Here is an 18,524-nt window from a genome sequence, read left to right as displayed (position 1 = left end):
CATACTCTATGATCATTCAGCTAATGGCTCTGGAGCCAACACTTACCTCACTCACCCATTTAACAGTATCCAAGGCCTTAAAGTCAAGGTATATTATATACCGGTACACTACATCTCCATAGTCTGCTATGCCAGTTTCCTATCAAAGGAGGAAATTAGGCTAGACTGGTATAATTTGTCTTTGGCTGATTCATGCCATTTATCATATTCCCTATTCTCCACTGGTCATTTACAAATGGTCTGCAGCTCAGTTGCTGGATATAACAGGGACACAATGGGACTACAAGTATTTTAATGATGAACTCCTCAACAGATTTATCACCTGTCAGGAAACAAACACACTTGATTGCCTTGTGCCACCTTGATTACTATTAACCCAGCTGTGAATTTTCACATGCCAAAGAGAAAAAATTATGGGATATTGCAAAAGGGAAGTGGCAAGATTCCACACAACAATGTGGACAGCTCTGATTCTGGGCTTCTTGAACTATAAAACTGGAATAAATTTGGATTACAACTTTGTAGATGTACTTTTGTCTAAAGGAAACTCTGGATAATATTGTTTCAAGTATTATAGCATGATGAGGTCTCTGAAGGCACTGTTTGTAGGACAAAACTCTGCTGAATGAAGCAACTGACTATTGCAGTGGAATAAAATGCCCTATTGAATGCAGGAGTGGAGAAAGCAGCTCAGTTCAGAATTGCATCCACAGCTTCATTTCTTTGTTTTGTCCTGTGACAAAGAGAGTAATCTACATTATTAAGTGATTGTGCTGGCCAGAAACAGCATCCACACTGACTATGCTATTCAGGGCATCCAGAGGATCAGTACACTGATCAGTGCAGATTTCAGCTCATTCCCAAGGTAGCGCAAGATGAAACTTTACAAGGTCAAAAACAGGATTCTCAACCCTGTGTGGGCTTCACAATGCAAAAGGGGGACCAGACTGTGGATATTTAAGCAGCGTTAGAAACTCCCATTGTTCCATGCACATTTTGCAACAGGAAATTTCATTAGCATGAGCTGTTTCTGAGCTCTGGGCGCAGTACTGCACCTAAGATTTCAGATTAAAACTGCAGAATGCAAGGAAAGGAGGACCTTTTCCTGCCTCCCCACTTCCAGCTACTCTCCTAAGACTGGAGAAGAGACCCTCTTAAGAATATTAGGAGGGTGGGAAGGGAAGGACTAGACCATGTGAAAAATTAACATAATATTTTAGCTGCAGTTCATTTATTTTCAGCTTTGTAGTCTTCTTATAAAGAAAAATGTGCCTAGACATTCTGTTGTTGTGCCCATAACCTAGGTTTAAGATGCCATTTAGCTCCTAGCTAAGTCAAGAAGCTATCCCAGTAACTGTCCAGGACAGCAGAATCCATTAAGTGCTCCCTGGTGGAGAAGACAGCAAGCAGGACAGAGTTTTCTGCACCAGACAATGGGAGCTCTGGGCCAGAGCTCTGCAACAGTTAAATAAGGTACTTTTTTAATTAAACACATATTTACATTTAAACAAGTGTATGACATAAAGCACATAATCTGGCAGAGCCAACAGAATTGAAGCTAGGCTGGTGTACTGTCTGTCACAGGTGCTGGGGTGCATTTTTAAGGAAGAATTGGTGTGTGGGAAGGTTTAACAAAGGGTCCACAAAATGCACTTGCCACTACTGTATGCAACTACCTTAGTCCCTCTTCCACAGTCACTACCAGGTACTGGTATTTCAAAGGAGATAAGGTTAGGAATTACACTTTACCAGCCAGCCTTAGGTAAACCTTTGTAAATGTCAATTAAAGATACTGTAACCTTATTAAAGCAAATACAAGTCTTAAGGAAACAGTTAACAACTGACTTACAGTGTTTACCTTATTTTACACTTATAGTTTATAATAAATAAATAATATATTGTAACTTTTACTTATAAAAGTGTGGCTGGCTAAAGTATCACAGCCACTGTGTTACAGTTAAAGGTGTTGATAAAGAGTATAATACAGATATATTATATTTGATGGGAGCAGTTAGAAGGTGAATCAGCTGTGGTAAAAAAAAAATGCTAGTTCTCCACATGCTAAAGAAAAAGTGAATTCACTGCAACTTGCCTTCTAAATGAACATAATGGACAAAGAGGACGAGTCTATCTTGAAGCTGTGGCTTTAGGCCATGTGAACATCTATAGTACAACTTTAGATCTAGAACAGGGCAGCCCACAGCTACAGGCTCTGGTAGAAGTTGGAAGGGGGAAATGTTCTACAGTACGCTTCCAATAGCACATGAAATATAAAGCCAGCAAAATATCTTAGTGGAACAACCAGGACACCATGCAATTAGACTACAGTGGTGCCTCGCAAGACGAAAAGAATCCGTTCTGTGATTCTCTTCGTCTAGCGGTTTCTTTGTCTTGCGAAGCAAGCCCATTGACGGATTAGCGGATTAGCGCTATTAGCGCTATTAGCGGCTTTTAGCGGCTTATCGGATAAGCTGATAAGCGGCTTAGAAAAAGGGGGGGAGGAAAAAAACCCCCGCAGGAACTCGCAAGACATTTTCGTCTTGCGAAGCAAGCCCATAGGAGATTCGTTTTGCGAAGCACCTCCAAAACGGAAAACTCTTTCGTCTAGCGAGTTTTCCGTCTTGCGAGGCATTCGTCTTGCGGGGCACCACTGTAGTTCGTATCAGCAAATTCTTCAAATGGCTAAGCTGAAAAATGTTTTGCCAGTTTAAACTTATTTCCCAGAAAGGAAATTAATGCGCTTCTGGTCTAAATATTATTACCTGAAATTCATCAAAGCACAAGAGACAAGCCTCCTCACTTATTTCAGCAGCTACTGGGGCTATTGGGTCATATGATTTAGCCATTAATCCAGGTTTCCGTTTTGGCAGGGTCTGTTTAAGGCGATGTATTCCTGAAGAGAAGACAGTGCACAGACAATAAGCAAAAACTAATTTTTGGTCTAAGTAAGCCTAAATATAGCATCATGCTTACCCATTAGTAAAACCAGCGATATGACAATTAAGTCAAAAGTGAATTTAAAAATACATTTTAAAAGTTGTCTGTTTAACTTTTTGGAGGTTTATTTTATTTTTATTCAGTATTGCTTTTTTCTAGACCCTGGATGAGAATTTGAATTACCAAATCACAAAAAGAAAAAGAGCACTTCTGTGTGGAAGTTATACCATTGAGGGGGGTGAGGTAACCACAAAGTACTGGAAAATAGTAATAAGATAAAGCTTCATAGGTTTACAAAATGGTGTGGGCATGGAGGCAGGAATGTAGCCTTGATTGTTGAAAACTACATCTCAGGAAATGGTTTCAGTCAGTTGAGTCAGTCACAGAAATATGAAGGCCTGTGTAACTATAGTGAGTTGGCTCACATGTAATATTAAGGCAAACCACGGCTTAGTGTGAATAGGCAAGTGAATAGAGCAAGTGTAAGTAAACAGAGAAGCGGGAAAGGATATAAAGAAGCTGTGAAGAAACCTCACATAAAGTCTGGGAACGTTAAGGACTAAACATTACTAGGATGGGAGGTGGAAGAGGTCTGTGTGCCAAAGTACAATGAACCCATATTTCATATTTTGACTCAAAATAACTAAATACTTCAACTACAGGTCCTCAAGAAGGTGCATTGTGGAGAAATCAAACTTCTTATCCCATTTAACATGCCACCTATTACACAAAGCATTACTAAACTTGCAGACAACAAATTACTAGAGAGATTATCTTATTATGGTTGTGGGAACACCTCCTCAAGCACAGACCTAGGGACAGAATGATGTATCTATCTATTGATACTTTTAACATTTCTGTGGGACAATGAGCACCAGAATAATAATATTTATAGAATGTAGGACATCACAGCAATGTGTAATCAGCAACGAGATATTTTAGTCTACCTTATATATGAATAGGAAGATGTCCGTGGTTGGTTGCATAAGGAAATCGCTCACTCTCATTTGATGGCCTTTTCCTATATTCCTAATTTGATGTCCAAACATCTCAATTCCATAATGTTTACTTGAGTGAGAAACAGAAACTATGTATCTGTTTCTCACTCTTCCTCCTCCTCCCCTTTTTTTTTACTAAAATGGTTTTTAACTCATTTTCATGTATATTTCTATAACTGAATATGAATGTAACAGGAATGCAGAAGACAGGATCTGCTTTTTAGTTAAAACCAGAAGTCTGTAATCATGCAAATAAATATGATGTAACACAACTGGTCTACTGCCTGCTGATGTCACAGAAAAAGTGAAGTCTACATACTCAAGTCTTGCAGTAATTTTCCCACAGCAATTTCTAAGGGAAAGGAGCATTTTGGGATAACTTTATTCAAAGTGAAAGATCAGAGGTCCCCCAGAAACGACCTATACAAATCCCTTCTCTGTTTTCAGATAATATCTCTCCCTTCTGTCACAGCAAAAGGATTCAGGAGGAGAAGGACGAGAAGACATTAAGAGGCAGACAGTGTTATGAACATGAGACATATCCATACCATACTGTACTGCATCAAAGAGATTTAAACTTACTTTTGTGCACATCTAACATGAAGCCATGAAAATGGACTCTCTTTTTTCTTTCTACTTCTATATGAGAATAAAATATGTCCATCACCATTGTCTTTCCTGTGCCTTCAAATAAAAACACACATACCCAACAGGTTGTTAATTTAAAACACTATGTACTGATTACAGTAATGACTGTTCATTAGCATCGAGCTAATGAAATCATAATCGTGATCTGAACAGTACAAAATCATTATCTTTGGGAAACAAGACTTCAGCTTATGTGGATGGAATTGCTTGTATTATCAGAATCTGAACTAAATATAATATCAGAACCAGCAACTGTAATTATTGCTTCCATTTGAAATACTTTCAGCAGCACACATTATGAATAAATGTGATGCGCCTCTCTTCTTATTTTCAATTTTTATGTATCAACTACAAATGCAGCCTTGTTTAATCAGTCCAAGGGTCCATCTACCAAGCATCCTGTTTCCAATTGTGGCCAGAAAGATGCTTCTGGGAAGCCCACATAAGCAGGGCATCAGGTCAGCTGGCTGACTACATTGTATGCAACCCAGTACCAAGCCTTCAGAGGTACACTGTAACTGAATCTGGAAGTTGTTTGAACCAATAGCTAAACCTTAAATTTGATGCATTGCAAAAGGAACCAAATTAATATGGGTTTAACTGTTTCTCCTTCGATGTTTGTCAATAGATATATCTGTCTTGCACTTAAGGATAAAGAAATAGCATTTTAGCAGCTCAAGGCAAAAATACTTTGATCTATTTAGTCCCATTACCATCAACAGAATTAACATTTTTCAGTGACTAGGTATTATTTGAAAACATATGCAAATATTATACTGGAAAACATTCAGATTTACTTCTGCTAAACTTACCAACATCTCCATAGACATAAAGGCCTTTTGGGGGTTTATGTCTTGTAAACAACTGAAAATAAAGAAAATTATTCATTATACTTTATTTTGCTCTGATAAAAGCTAAATAATGAAACAGACACAATGTACAACACATATTTATCAGGTACTCTGTCATTTGCAGTAAGTTGAGTCTGGCTTAGTTTTGACTTACAATGAAAATATATGAAAAAACAAGCTTTGATAGTGGATGGTGTCCTATCAATTAAGAGCAAGCACAATGCAATGAATTGACTGTTGGGTTTGGCCAGAGTCCAGATTAAATAGATGACTTTGGGCATCATCATCCAGTAAGCTCAATATACCACCTCTCAGGCATGCTGCAAGGATTTTAGGGGAAAGGATATAAGGTTGGATTATAACATATATACCTAATAATATCCTGGAAAATAATGCTTGGGCTTGTTTGTTTTTAAAATGTTAAAGTTCCCATTATGTTCAACTAGGAAAGGAATTAACCCTTTAAATTAAAACAGTTATTTCAATAAACATGTGAACCTTGCTTCCTAACTCACCCAACTTGCATTTTTGAGGACTTCCTGTACCCAGATCTTTACAGCTTTGTTTTACAGTTTGTGTCTATGTTACTTGGGAAATGTTAGATGTATACTACTTTTCTGTCCAAGACAAGTCTTCAGAAAAAGGACTTCAACTAATCTGAATTTATTTTTAGTTTTATGATGCTGGTAATTTCTTATGGTTGCTTAGATCTGTACCTGGGAGTTCAATTGCCATACAATTAGCCTTTCTGAAGTAATAGTGGTGAAGATGGTGATCTAAAAATTCCTCTCAAAACAGAAACCTCATAAATGGTCACCAGTGTCTAGCACTATTGTGTCTGCAACCCAAAATTCATGTTGCAGATGTTTCTGATTATCAAAATATTTTATTGGCTAGTTGACTCATAGCGATCAAACTGCACTTTAGCTTTAGTCCCTGCAGCTAGTATTTTATTAAACACATACCAATAACCATATTTCAAAGCATTTAGAAATAAAAATTGCAAACTTGTACATATCTGCAGCAACAGTAACCACTTCAACACACACTACAACAAAACTCCACAAAATAAAACTATGGCAAATGTCCATAGTCTGTAAAAATATATATGCTATATATATATCACATATATCACATAGGAGATATCAGTACATAGAAGCAGGCATCTGCATGTGAATTGCACTTCTTCATCTCACCCCATATGTGCCAAATGGATGTATATATATGAAATAAGGTGGGGGATATAGCAACCACTAAATTGATCAAGGTTCCATCTATATTTCCTAAGATGGAGAGATTCAGTAATGGTGATATTTCTGGCCAGCATTATATGCAATTCCCATATTTATGGCTTTGGAAGAAGCAACCAAGTTTTTGGAACAGGATGGCAGGATGTTTTAAATGCATCAACTATATGTACATAGTCTATCTAATGTAACATTATATACCCTGGTATTCTTAGAAGTACTAATAGTAGTCAGTCAGGCAGATCTATTCGAAAATTAAAGATAAATAAGCTAGCATCCAAAAATTATCTAACTGGTTTATTGTGCCCAGTGTGGCTTTAAAATAACATTTCTTGAACAGAACTTGCATGGAAAACAACTTTTGAAACTGGGGAGTTTGCTGTACAAAGAAAACAAGCATAGAACCATTAGTAAAAGCCTTTGATCTCACCTCAAGTAGCTCTTTGATATCTGTCACTTATATAAAAACAATCAAGCATGCTGAAATATTTGTCTTTAGATTTTCAACCCACTACATCATTTGCTAAGCAACTGGAGAGAATTATTTTTACATATGCCTGTTATTCTAAGCAGAAAAAACTGGTAGTGAGACAGGTCTCATCAGTTTATGTGATTGCATAGATATTCACCATCATATTTCACAAATATACTAATTTAGTTATTGCTTTTACAATTTTTTTAATGTAACACTAGAGCTGAAACAAATTAAAGTTCAATTTTTTTTATCTCACGTGGAGCTGAGCAATTTCTAGACCATGTTTCAAATAAAAACTGCATTACAGATAAGTATTTTCCTCATCAGTTTGTCAAGTTTCTTTGCCTTTTAAAAATCAGTATATTCAGCAAGCCACACAAGCTAACTATTACAACTTAAACCACTTGAAGATTTAATTTAGAGCCAAATTAAACTGTGCCCCAAGAAGTTAATTTGGTGGATATTTGCAAGAAGGTTTTAGATGTTCTGAAACTGTTTCAGTAATAGTTAGCTGCAACTACTGTAGTAAATTGTGCTGCGAAAATACAAGACAAAATTAGGGTTGTTTTCTAGCCTATCTGTTTTTTAAGGACTTGTTTTCAAAATGCTTGCTTACTATTATTCAATATACTTAATTATTCAAAATTACTTAATATTCAAACACTGAACAAGGAAAGAACAAAGAAATAAGGAAACGGAAATGGTTATCTGCATTAGAATACTAAATAACAGAGTAGAAAATTGTGAAGATTACATTTTACATCATTAACAGTCCAAATACAACAGCTCCTTTTTTTTGCAAGAAGAGTATTTATAAGCGATCTGGAGTTAAAGTTGAGCAGTGAGGTGGACTAGTTTATAGGTGACACAAAGTTATTCAAGATGGCAAACTTGTAGCCAACAAAAAAAGTACTCCAAAAAAGTATCCAAGCCAGAAGACAGAACAACAGTGATATACACTGCAGAGAGTGTACGGAGGAGAAAGAAAATCTTATTTGCATGCATGTTGAGAGGGGAGTCAATACTTGTGCTAAACAGAAATCTTTTGATAACAGGACAACATGTACTGTACAGAAAATATCAGTTCAGTATTAAGAGGTAATCCTCATAGCATTCCCCATGACTGTGGGGAAAGGTTGTATGCAACTGTGGAGGGGATGTTTGATCTAATGGCCAATTCCTAATATAGGGGGTTTTTTTGAGGGGAGAATTATATCTTGCATTACAACAGCTTTGCTTAAAAAAGAAGAAGTAAATACAAAGTAATAGTGTTAGACTGTTGCTTTAGCTAGTTACTTTTTATTTTTAAAAGTTCTATATTGCTTAACTACATATATTGCTTAACTACAATGGTCTTTATGGGGTGTACAAGAAATACAACACAGAAAAGGTATAAAATCAGACTGCTGAAATAAAATGCCTGCTAGAATAAAGAGTATTCAGTAGATGCCAGAAGCTTAACTGGGAGGGGGCCTGTCCTGACCTCAACTGAAAGAGAGTTCCACAAAATTGGGTCCACAATACTGAATACATGGCTTCTGGTAGATATGAGCCATGCATCTGAGCCACAGGGATGGCTGACAGAGACTTCCCTCAAGTCCTCCGTGATTAAGCAGGGATATGAGTGATTAGGTGGTCCTTGCGGCATCCTGGAACCAAGTTGTTAAGGGCCTAGTAAATTAATACAAGAACATTCAAGTTGGCCTGGTAGCATAGGGGCAACCAGGGTGACACTTTTTAAACACCACTGCTGGTGGTGGTCTATATGGACCATTGGTCTAGGAGTGCAAGGTTGCTCATTACAACCTTAGACTCAACTGCCTACCACTATGTTCTACCCAACTCATCTCATCCACTTTGTCCAGTATCCCTACATATTTCCTACCCTTTTCATATTCACCCTTCCAAGGGTCTTCTTAGTTAATTCCCAATACATGACAATACAAGGGACTACTGACGTTTTCCTCTCTGTAGCCTAGTGCTGAAAGTCTAGCAGCAATGATCCAAAGACTTAGGCAGAAGTATCAAAGGCTATGTTTAAGGAAGCTTTTAATGCTTGATGGACTACTGTATTTTAACATTTTGTTGGAAGCCGCCCAGAGTGGCTGGGGAAACCCAGCCAGATGGGCGGGGTAAAAATAATATATGATGATGATGATGATGGGATCAAGTATAGTGCAATAAAATAATCAATTTCTATCATTCATTTCTGTTTAGAACTCCGACAATTGTGTTCTGGCAAAAAGTTCTTTGTGGGACCAAGGTATTGCCTTCTGACAGCAATAATGAGCAATTCTAATGGTGAATCTGTTCACCGGGAAGTGGGAGAAATGACTTTCAGCATGATTTTTGAAGCACAAAGGCAGATGTACTGAAGTCCATGGAATAGTGGCAGCTAGATTATATTGCACCTCATGCTAGTCTTACTTTATTGCAGGAGAAACAGAGTTCAGAAAACTGAATAAAGCTTGTAGGCCAAACATTGTTTCTGAGAACTGAGATTAAGTTTGGAATAGAGAAAGCCCTGCCACACACTTGAGAATTGTGGACATTTAAACAATATGTGTTTAACTGTGAACAAAACTTTACAAGGCATGTACATGGGTAGGGCCTCCCCCTTCAATATGAATAGGTAGGGATTTCACATCTAATCCATAACCAAGTCAGAACAACTTCATCAGTTATTAAGTGATATATTTGACCAGAGGTGGCCAACATGGTGCCCTGATGGGCTCCAACTCCATATTCTCGGGTCATGATGGCAAAGACTGATGGGAGCTGTAGTCCAACAACATCTGAAAGGTACCATGGTGGCTACCCCTACAGATCTGATCATAATTACAATACTGGTTCCAGCTCAAGAAACATACTGTTGATCTGCCCTCTCCATCAGCTCTTGCCACTAGTACTTTAGTCTGGACTTATAGATTAGGTAAAGTCAACCAACTGCACTTTTGCATGATTAAAACCAAAGCAGGTTGCCATTGTGGCAGCCTGCACAATCAAGTGGACAGGGGATAGTTCATCAACAACAACAAAATGGGATTCACGAAACATTAAAAAAAAATGAGTAGGGAAATACAGGTAAGGTTTTACAAAATATCAGTGATCAGAGGAATTCAGATATAGAGCACATAGAGCTCCCACATAAGAAAGGCCTTCCATGATGGTTTTAGGCTTCATTTTTCCATTGAATTTGCAGAGCTAACAAAATCAAAGGGGAAATACTGTCATACCTGGGCTCCATATGTGCACCATAGGATTTTGGATCAGAACCCTTTTCAACAAGTATATAAACTGGCATTCTAAATATGCTAAAAATCATTTTGTGGAAAAATCAACTTTTAACAAGTTTCTCATTTAGACAAAGAATGTAGTGCAGCGGTCATTACTATTTTTGTAACTGTGAGATGAGGCCCGAAGTCCCAGCTCTGCCTCACAGGGTGGTCCTAGGTGTGCTTTCTCAGCCTGTTTCTCATGTGTAAATAAGAATTATTAAATGTTACCGACTACACAATTGTTGCAATCAGAAGTAAGGAAAATAACCTAAGTTGAACATTAAAGACTCTACAGCCTAGTGACAGAATCTCACCTTTGATAAGATGTGCTTTGGACTGATACTATAGCCTTTAAGGCTTTCATGTAGCTTCTGCAGGCATTGTACAACTTTTCGTTGTTGCTCATCGTTCCTCAGCTCCTCGGCTTTGATCAGAAACTCATAATGTTCTAAAGGTCCATTGCAAATTAACAAAGCTTTGGAATTAGCATCTGCTCGAGTGCCACTGGCAGCTTTCTCAGCTGCCTGAACTGTGTAAGCTGTAAAAAAGAAAAGTGGGGGAGGTAAATAATGATTTATTTTATTGTCAATGGAAAAGCTTGAAGATTCAGAGACATTCTTATATGTTCAAATATACACATAGCCATATCAGACTCTATTTATTTACTGTGCCTTTTAGTCTAGGAGGTGCCTATTAGGCTCCTCATGCTGCAGTCCTACACACACTTTCTTGGGAGTATGTCTTATACAGACACTTCAGGTTACAGCCTCCGCTAACCCAGAAATAGTACCTCGGGTTAAGAACTTTGCTTCAAGATGAGAACAGAAATCACATGGCCCCATTAGCTAAAGTGGTACCTCAGATTAAGAACAGTTTCAGGTTAAGAACGGACCTCCAAAGCGAAATAAATTCTTAACCGGAGGTACCACTTTATATATGTAGAATGTATAGGATATGATAGGATGTTTTGTTATCTGGTGTTGGGACAAAAGTAGGATAATGAGATGCACTTACACAGCCTGCTGAAATTTCCTCTTCACCACAAATATAAAAAATGTAGGAGCCCTGTCCTTGTTGGAACTGGCCAGCATAGACAAAACTCAAATCTGTAATTATCCATTCTTCTTGCTCTGCCTTTTGTTTCATTGCTCAAGTTTGAAATTTTTATTAGTTCACATAGAGTATTCTATGACAATTAGCCTAGGGCCAATTAGCCTAGGGCTAAAAGCAGCTGAAGTCCAAAACAGTTGGAAAACAGGAGATTGAGGAAGGCCAACATAAGCTTTAATGGACATCAGTGCATTTCACTGGATGCATAAAATGTTTTAAGTTTACATTACGCAGTAAATTCACTATGGTTGAATAAAACACATTCTGGACTGAAAGCTTGTGTGCAGCATCTAGTAGATTTTAGACACAACATTTATGAAAACATTTCTAAACCACCATAAGATAAAATATCAGGGCAGTGAACAAGAAAGCATAAAAAACCATTAAAAAGAATTAAAATGACTGGTTCATCCATTTAAACAGCTGCAAAGGTTTGGTAGAATAAAAATATAGTATAATAATAATCAGAGTTTTTTGTGATGGTACTCACCAGTACAAAGTACCAGCACCTCATTTTTTTTTAACCAAAAAACACACTAATAATGATGATAAAACAGTGTGTACAATGTTGCAGGGAAGCACTGACATTTTGAATTCTTCAAACTTAAGAAAAAGGCAACAGAAAATCCCTTCATGGTGGACAAATATTCTGAAACATCACAGTCAAAAACACTTATTATCTGAGTATCCTTAAATGCCACAGAAAATAATCGCCACTGTTCCAAAAGGCCCCATATGCAAGGTAGTGTGGTTTGTGTAAAGTTGGCGGTGAAGGGAAGCCCGCAGAACATCTCCAATACATTTGCTCCTGAGGAAGTCGAGGGAGGAGAAGGAGCGCTCCTAGTTACCGAAGGGGCTCCTGGACAGTGGCGCCTGGGGCTTTGGCCCAGTCACGACCCGGCGGTGAAGCAGAGGAGCAGCCGCCGTTTGACAGGCGTTAACTCTGGGCAGTGGGCGCTCAGCCCTCCGCGGCCAGGACCGCGCCGTCCCAGATCTAAGCGGCACTAACCTTTCCGCGGGGCGCCGGCTTCAGCCCACCCGGTTAGCAGGAGAGCCGCGTGTCGAGCGGCAGCCCTTAGAAAGCAGCGCCCAGTAACCAAGGGCGACACGGGCGCCGCCATCTTGCCGAGGCCCCCCGCCTATCCTTATGAAGGAAAACTTTATTGAGAAGAAACGGACGCAGACAGCCACGAGTCAGGCCGGTTCCAGTCACCTTCACCTTGAGGCGGCGTTCCCGGCACAGACTACACGCTCCAGAATGCAACGCGCCGCTCCCCTCGCGCCGATGGAAAGCAGCCGGATACAACGGCATGCCGGGAAATGTTGTTTTTAATGCCCTCAGATGCCGACCCAGAACTGGGAGATCGCTGGGGTGAATAAACGTGCACCGCCGGGACTGCAGGCTGAGGAGACAACGTGTATTATTTAGCTACACGTCGTGCCATGCCCTTATGATCCCGTGTAAGAAACTGTACCTTGCACTAGTCTCGCTGCGATAGCTTAATAATTGACACCAGGCAACTCAAAACCCCTTTAGATGGGAAGTTACTCAAGATGACGTGCTTGCTTCCCGATCCTGTGCGTTTACTCTTTCATCACATAAGCAAAATAAGTTCATCTTTTATGCTGAGGCAGGAAAAGAAGTTATGCTGCAGGAAAAACAATCAAGAGGAGGCTGTCCATAAAGCAGGCCTTGCCCTATATAGCAAACAGTTCTTACACCAATTGGCATAAAGTTTGTCTAACATATAAACAGCATTAATACCTCTTTTTTTTAAAAAAAAAGTAATTCTTACATCAGTACCTGCCATATTATTGGACTTAATGCCAATAAATGCACTGGAATGACAACACTACTGTCATTCTTTCCTTATTTGATTTGGACGTACCCCTCACACCCCTACAAGAGCTAACCAGTGCCTTAGATCTCTGCAAATGCTTGCTGTGTCACACATCCACACCACACATTTAAGGCACTCTTACACCACTTCTCATGGCTTCTCCTCTCCAGGCAAAGAATCCTGGAGACTGTGGCTTTTTAAAGGTGCTACAACTTGTTAGCAGACCTTACAGAGCTACAATTTTCAGCGGTCTTAACAAACTACAGTTCCCGGGATTCTTTGAGGAATTTTTTTGTATGTGGTTAGGGTGTGGATGTGACCTTAGAAATATAGTTGTAACTACACCAACAAAAGGAACTAATGAACAGTTGAGAAAAGAGATGCTCAGTCATAAAATCGCTACTTACATTGATCAACCTGTAAAACACTTAATTGTTTCAGTTCCCCCTTCCCTTCTTTTGATGCAGTGTGGGAAGACCTTGCAGTTGAGAATGTACTAACACATATCCATCAATTAGAGCTAGATTAGCAGCTCTATCCCCTACAATTGCCCTGCTGTTCCATGAATCTTCCCATTCTGGAGACATGGCACTGTTGACCACCTTTCCAGTGCATAATAGGATGCTTGCATACTCACTAGTGTGCATTATGTCATGGTGGAATGTTGAGCCACTGTGTCAGGAACAGGAGTCGGGAGCTGGTAGGCAATGAATCACACAGCAAACTCTTTACTCAAGAAAACACAGTTGACTCAGAGGGCCAGGCCTAGTGGTCACAGCAACTTGTCCAGGTAGATCTTGCCCCTTTGAAGCAGTTGTGGGGCCTGAAGGTCCCCACCTTCCCACACTTCCTTAAGTCTCCTCCTTCCCCAGGGTCCTTTCAAAGCAATCTGAGACTCTCTGCTCTGCCTTTTTCATACCAATTTTGGTTCTGGGAGATCAGGAGGGAAGGGAGCTAGTCACAGCAGGAATGAGAGACACCCTGGCTTCCTCACCAGCCTGACTCATCTCTGTCATTTGGCCTCTCCTCCTCTCCAGCCTCCGCTTCTGCCTCTGATTTTGGACTGTTCTCTGCCACAGACTCTTCCTGCTCCCTAAACCCTGTTACCTCTTCAGCTTCCAACACCTCCTCACCTGGAGTACTGTGTCCAGTTCTGGGCACCACAGTTCAAGAAGGACACTGACAAACTGGAACGTGTCCAGAGGAGGGCAACCAAAATGGTCAAAGGCCTGGAAACGATGCCTTATGAGGAACGGCTAAGGGAGCTGGGCATGTTTAGCCTGGAAAAGAGGAGGTTAAGGGGTGATATGATAGCCATGTTCAAATATATAAAAGGATGTCATATAGAGGAGGGAGAAAGGTTGTTTTCTGCTGCTCCAGAGAAGCGGACACGGAGCAATGGATCCAAACTACAAGAAAGAAGATTCCACCGAAACATTAGGAAGAACTTCCTGACAGTAAGAGCTGTTCGACAGTGGAATTTGCTGCCAAGGAGTGTGGTGGAGTCTCCTCTTTTGGAGGTCTTTAAGCAGAGGCTTGACAACCATATGTCAGGAGTGCTCTGATGGTGTTTCCTGCTTGGCAGGGGGTTGGACTCGATGGCCCTTGTGGTCTATTCCAATTCTATGATTCTATGATTCTTGCTCCCAGTCTGCTTCCTCTTTCCCCCCGACCACTCATTCCTCCTGACCCCGACCCCCCGACACCAGTCCCCTGGCTTTGAGCCCTCTTCCCCTGGGGTTCCCCTGCTGGTGCCTCCAGCTACTCCTCTGCATCCAGCCAGTCCACGACAGACACTCAGTTAAGAGAAAAACTACAAAGAAGTTTGTGGCACCATAAAAAAAATAACAGATTGACTGTAGCATAATCTTTCATGGGGTAGTATCCAATTCATCAGATGTAAGAAGCCTGAAAGCAGGATCTGAGTACATCAGCACACTTGGATGGCTTTAAAAGAGGATTGCACAAAGACATGGAGGTACAGGCTATTGGTGGCTACTGGCCATGATGGCGTGTTCTACCTCCACTTTCAGAGACAGAATGTGTGCTGATGCACCCCAGTGATTCCCAGCAACTTGCCATCATGGCTAGTAGCCACCAATAGCATTTACCTCCATGCATTTGTATGATCTTAATGTAAAGCCATCCAAGTTGGGGGCCATCACTGCCTCCTGTGGGAGCAAATTCCATAGCTTAATGATGCGCTGTGTGAAGAAGTACTTTGTTTTGTCAGACTGAACACATTAAAAAATAAATATCTTCTTTTAAAGCAGCCGGATTGCGCCGTCAGACACACAAAGTGTTAAAAATGTTGTGCTTTGTATTTGTAATTTAATAATGATACCAAATCACTTCTTTATGAATTTTTAGAATCAATTTTCTTTTTCGCTGCCCTTTTAGGAGCTTTTATGGGTTCAGCTCGCTCTATATTGTTAAATGCATCAGCACCTGGGCTCATTTAACAAAGAATTCCAATGCACATCGCTATGAATTGAACAGCAGACATCTCAAAAAGGCACTGCAATTGTTAGAAGCAATATTTTTAGAAACTCGAACAAGGAAATAAACAACTTCAGTAAAAGTGATTTAAATAACAAATAACTTCTCTTATAAACAGCTTAGCTCCTTGAGAACAATGAATAAACAAGGAGACAAGAGTCTTTCTCTCCTCCCCTCCTTTGCACTATTAACTCTCATCACGATATGAATGGGTGAAATGTCAGGAATAATTGGAGAAAATCACAGCGTACTCTTTGGCAAAAACATCTGATTTATTTAAATTGTCACTACTCATTCTTAATAAATCCTCTCTTTAACCTTTTGATCTGCAATCCAGCAGGCTAAAAACTGTACATTTGTGTGCGATGAACATCTTCCGTCTTCTCACACAGTATCAACAAAACTGCATATTGTATGTTGAACGAAGAGCAAAGACTGCATCCTGTACATTCTTTCTCAGGGGTTGAAACGAACCTGGGGCATGGCTCCAATCACAGAATCTGGGAATTCACACGAAACAAGTTTGTGCTAAATATAGCTCTGAAGATTTTTTCAGTAAAGAGCATGTTGAATATATGAGTGCCGTCTTGTCTGCATTTCCTTTAATTTACAGTCTCGGTAGTGCAGGTACCTCTTTTCAGTTGCAAACAACAGGGTTTTAATTGTGCATCTGTGAGACTGATATAAACATGCCCAATCCAGGTGTCTGATCCTAGCACCATGCAAAAAAGAAAAAGAAATAAAGGGAAATATTGTTAAGGGAACAATCAGATTTCAAACACGGGTCAAATTTGTTCTTGATGGCATGGTATGAAGTGTACAACTAGGCCAGTGAATAACTGGAGGACATATATGTTTAAGTATTGCTACTTATTTTCCTCTGTGTTTCTGAACATGAGAACCAAGAGCTATGGGCCATGTGATACTGTCAAACAAACTAGTCCTCTATTTCCAAGTATTTCCTAGCCTGTTACTAGATGCTGAACAAAAGGCTGTTTGCTGAATGTCCAATAAAGGCCTATCAGTCTAGCCTTTACCTGAAAATATAACTGCGACCATCCCTAGCTATCTACACAGTGGAGGGTAAAAGATATCTGGTTGACTTTATATATTATTGGCTGCCTCCAGACTGTCACTGTTTTGCTGGTGGAATACAGTTGCATACCAGTAATTAGGTTGTGCAATTAAAGTGGATTTGGCATTCTTACACAACAAATCCACTCTTCCTCCCCCCACCCCAGAGGCAGAGCATCTGCCTTGCACACAGAAAGTCCCATGTTCGATCCTCTTAGCACGTTTCTCCATTGCGTCCTGAGTTCGAGTGTCTTCAAAGCCCATGACACCTTTGGTAAAGGCTGTTTTCCAACTGGAGCATTCGCAGGCCAGTGTTTCCCAGTTGTCAGTGTTTATACTACATTTTTAAAGATTTGCCTTAAGACAGTCTTTCAACCTCTTTTGTTGGTCACCAGCATTTCGCTTTCCATTTTAAAGTTCGGAATAGAGTAGTTGCTTTGGAAGACGATCATCAGGCATCCACACAACATGACCAGTCCAACGAAGTTGATGTTGAAGAATCATTGCTTCAACACTGGTAATCTTTGCTTCTTCCAGTACACTGATATTAGTTTGCCTGTCTTCCCAAGTGATGTGTAAAATTTTTCGGAGACACCGTTGATGGAATCTTTCAAGGAGTTGGAGATGGCGTTTATAAGTGATCCATGTTTCACAAGCATATAGTAAGGTTGGTAGTACAATAGCTTTGTAAACAAGCATTTTGGTTTCCCTGCGACTGTCCCAGTCCTCAAACACTCTGCACTTCAATCAGGAGAAAGCTGCACTTGCAGAGCTCAGGCGATGCTGGATTTTGGCATCAGTGCTGGCCCTTGTGGAAAGATAACTGCCTAGGTAGGAGAAGTGATCAACATTTTCCAATGTTACACCATTGAGTTGGATTTGTGGCTCTGCACAATTTGTTTTTATAGGCTCCCTATGTCAATCATGCTCCTCCCAGTGGGCCACATAAATTAAGGCAGGACCACAGACAAAAAAACCCAAAACCCTGCCAAATGCTTCTTCTTCAATGAAGTTTTTCACTGCCTTGATATTTGAGCTTCAGGGTATAACTGGTTAACCCTATAATCCACAATGAACAAACAAGGAAGATATATAACAGACAGGAAAAAAATAAGCATGCCCATATAATAAACATTAGTCCATACAAATATTCACCTTAAGCAAAGCAAAGTAAAATACAGTGGTACCTCGGGTTACATACGCTTCAGGTTACATACCCTTCAGGTTACAGACTCCGCTAACCCAGAAATAGTACCTTGGGTTAAGAACTTTGCTTCAGGATGAGAACAGAAATTGTGCTCCGGTGGTGCGGCAGCAACAGGAGGCCCCATTAGCTAAAGTGGTGCTTCAGGTTAAGAACAGTTTCAGGTTAAGAACGGACCTCCAGAATGAATTAAGTACTTAACCCGAGGTACCACTGTTTTTGCTAGGTTTACATATTAACCTATAATACCTCCAATCAAAGAGACAGGTAAAAATATACATCTCCTTACAAGATATGCCAGTCCATACAAGTAAGGCATACATTCTCATACAAGTAAAAGACACAGCGGTCCATACAGTTGT

At 39.9% G+C, this 18,524-nt stretch overlaps 1 protein-coding gene across 3 annotated transcripts in view; it reads right to left on the bottom strand.

Moving 5' to 3' along the window:
- The window catches only part of AFG1L (AFG1 like ATPase), a 58,294-nt gene extending 45,537 nt beyond the window's left edge, over positions 1-12,757 (bottom strand). For 2 of the 3 annotated variants that reach the window (XM_081186636.1, XM_081186638.1), the window contains exons 1-5: positions 12,554-12,757; positions 10,749-10,972; positions 5,396-5,447; positions 4,518-4,619; positions 2,763-2,893 (exon numbers count right to left, since the gene is read on the bottom strand). In XM_081186636.1, the coding sequence (XP_081042762.1) occupies positions 2,763-2,893; positions 4,518-4,619; positions 5,396-5,447; positions 10,749-10,972; positions 12,554-12,665 (621 nt within the window). In that variant the 5' untranslated portion in view covers positions 12,666-12,757. The remainder of the gene's footprint in view (positions 1-2,762; positions 2,894-4,517; positions 4,620-5,395; positions 5,448-10,748; positions 10,973-12,553) is intronic. The other variant, XM_081186637.1, reaches the window with a different exon arrangement.
- Positions 12,758-18,524: the final 5,767 nt, after the last annotated feature.

Source organism: Podarcis bocagei (assembly GCF_964188305.1).
Source record: "Podarcis bocagei genome assembly, chromosome: 3".
Lineage (NCBI taxonomy): Eukaryota > Metazoa > Chordata > Lepidosauria > Squamata > Lacertidae > Podarcis > Podarcis bocagei.
This window is presented reverse-complemented; position numbering and strand designations above follow the sequence as displayed.